Source organism: Solanum verrucosum, unplaced genomic scaffold (genome assembly GCF_900185275.1).
Source record: "Solanum verrucosum unplaced genomic scaffold, falcon-dt-bn FXZP01000023.1, whole genome shotgun sequence".
NCBI lineage: Eukaryota > Viridiplantae > Streptophyta > Magnoliopsida > Solanales > Solanaceae > Solanum > Solanum verrucosum.
This window is the reverse complement of record NW_026019842.1, coordinates 1,065,977-1,068,698: the sequence shown is the minus strand read 5'-3', so window position 1 is coordinate 1,068,698 and position 2,722 is coordinate 1,065,977. Positions and strand designations below refer to the sequence as shown.

Here is a 2,722-nt window from a genome sequence, read left to right as displayed (position 1 = left end):
TTTCTATCTGCGTAATGCATTCATCCGCAAAAAGAGGAATTTCCAACCCACGACTAATTCTACTTAATGATTGTATGCCCCAGCAATTCAATGGGAGGTTTGGGAATTTCACCTATACTGGGATAGTTTGCATAATCTCCTTTCCTAGATCAAACTCAGGGACCCATGTCTTCACTATGATTGGCTTATTCCTTAGCATATGAGGTCCTGAATATAACACTTTTCCCTATCCTCAAAACTACCAAATCTTACCAAAAAATAACCATCATTATGGTAGAATGCCTTTGGTTTTGCTATATAGTTCCACTGCGCCGCTATGTAGCGTTCTATTACAGCAATTGTTGGCTCAACTCCCACCACATAGAGGATTAAAACATGTTTCCATCTTAGCGTCTCCACATCTACCTCATCTTTGCATAGCTCGATAATTTTCTCCCCATTACAAACTGTGGGAGCTATATAATTCAGCTTCATTCCCTGTTTAGCCATACGGTTTCTCTGAAATAGGTTCAACCATTTCTTTCGTTCAGGCTCTTCCTCCTTCCCTTCTTGTCCTTCCTTTTCTGGGATTAGCTCCACCAACACCTTGCTTGTGCTCTGGGTACTTTCAATTTGTGGCGTAGGTTCCCATTCTCTATGTGTTCCCCTCTACTCCGATCTAGTCTTCGAGTTTGGTGATGTAATCAGAACTGGGGTTTTGCTTAATTTCGGCCACTGCTCAACTGGTTTCGTCCCTCTATTATTAATCTCCCCTGTACTAAGTGTGCTTCCATTCCCTGCGCTCGTATGTCCGCCAATGACCATCTTCTTCTGACCTCTTGCCATGGTAGGCGTACGTTAGCTTACCTAACGTGCGCCGAGAGAGGAAATTCTTCACTTTTGTCATGACCAAAAGTACACCCTAGACGTGATATGACGTATAAGACCTCAGAGGCCCTACAGAAGTCACTTGACATACATATACACAACATAATATAGAAAAGCAAGAAATCTTATAAGATGTAAAGAGTTTGACATAAGTGGAAGTACAACAAAGTCTTGACAAGCCATCTATTACCTCAAAAGAGTGGTCAGGATGTAACCGGTACACCACATACAAAGTCTAAAAACTAAAATAGAAGGAAAGGAAATAGAAGTATCATGGTCCTCGAAACACGAGGACTCACAACTCTTGATCTTCGAATCTTCAATGAGATCAACAAGCACAAGTAGAGGGAGAGAAATCATCACGCCCTACATTAATGAAACAATGTAGGCACAAGTATGCATTAGTACATGAAATTTACTAAGCATGAGAGGAATGCAATAAAACATGAGATGTGATCATATAGGACATAATGGAAGACATGATATGTATGACCAAGCTAACATAGTAAAAACCTTTAAATAGAATCATAATCATAAACATGGCCAATGCATCTTAATATCATAATAGGAAGCTTCATAAAACATTTGAAAGCCACTTAGTTCATTTTGTGAGATATTTACTTTTAACCGACATAAACCATGTGAGCTATAACACGAAATCTAGTGTCTTGTTCCCACACTGAAAAGAGATGTCAATACTTTCCAAGGCAACAACCTTAAATTTCTAGCTTAGGTGGATCCACTAGCTATGTCACTATAGACAACCTATGGGGGCATGTAGTTAGGGACAAGGAGATTGCTACTAGAGACCTGACCTCTACTAACAGGAGAGCCTCCATCTCAATATCCTCTGGGTGCTAAGTAAAAATCCCAGCGGAATAGTCATATACATAAAATCATTATCATCCATGGAAAAGCACAATCCTTCAACTAAGAGCATCCGCCACCACAGTCGCCTTATCGGGATGATAAATGATACTCATATCATAATCCTTTAACAATTCAAGCCATCTCATTTAGTGAAGATTCAAATCCTTATGAGTGAACATATATTTCAAACTCTTGTGATTGGTAAACATATCTACATGAACACCACACAAGTAATGTTTCCAAATCTTAAGAGCAAACACCACTGCTGCTAACTCCAAATCATGAGTCATATAATTCTTTTCATGCACTTTCAATTTCCTAGAAGCATAAGCGATGACTTTTCCATGTTGCCTTAAAACATAACCAAGACCTACTCGTGAAGCATCATAATAAACTACAAACCATCTGATCCTTCTGGTAGTGTCAAAATAGGGGCTGAGGTGAGTTTGTCCTTCAAATCATGGAAACTTTTCTCACAAGCTTCCAACCATCGGAAATTCACTTTCTTTTGAGTCAACATTGTCAAAGGCGAAGCAATAAAGGAAAATCCTTCCACAAACTTTCTATAATAACCGACCAAAGCTAAGAAACTCTGTATATCTGAAGCAGACAAAGGTCTAGGCCAATTCTTAACCACTTCAGTTTTCTTAGGATCGACTTGAACACCTTCACCGGAGACAATATTGCCAAGGAAAGCAACAAACCTCAACCAAAACTCACACTTTTTAAACTTAGCGTACAACTCATGATCCTTGACAATTTTCAACACAATCCTCATATTCTCAAGATGTTCATCCTCACTCCGTGAGTAAATCAAAATTTCATCGATAAACACAATCGCAAACCCATCAAGGTATTAATTAAAAATCCTATTAATCAAATCCATAAACACTATTGGGTCATTAACCAAACCAAATGACATTACCAAAAACTCATAATGACCATACCGAGTTTGAAAAGCCGTCTTAGGAATGTCTGTCTCTTT

The 2,722-nt window shown here is 38.8% G+C and overlaps 1 protein-coding gene across 1 annotated transcript; it reads right to left on the bottom strand.

Moving 5' to 3' along the window:
• Positions 1-2,131: 2,131 nt before the first annotated feature.
• LOC125816552 (uncharacterized mitochondrial protein AtMg00860-like) lies at positions 2,132-2,515 on the bottom strand. The gene has a single exon (XM_049496170.1). It carries the CDS (start codon positions 2,513-2,515, stop codon positions 2,132-2,134), a length of 384 nt encoding a protein of 127 aa, XP_049352127.1.
• Positions 2,516-2,722: the final 207 nt, after the last annotated feature.

Excerpts from the sequence above, each read along its gene's own strand:
- LOC125816552 (XM_049496170.1), bottom strand. The coding sequence starts at position 2,515 with ATGAGGATTGTGTTGAAAATTGTCAAGGATCATGAGTTGTACGCTAAG.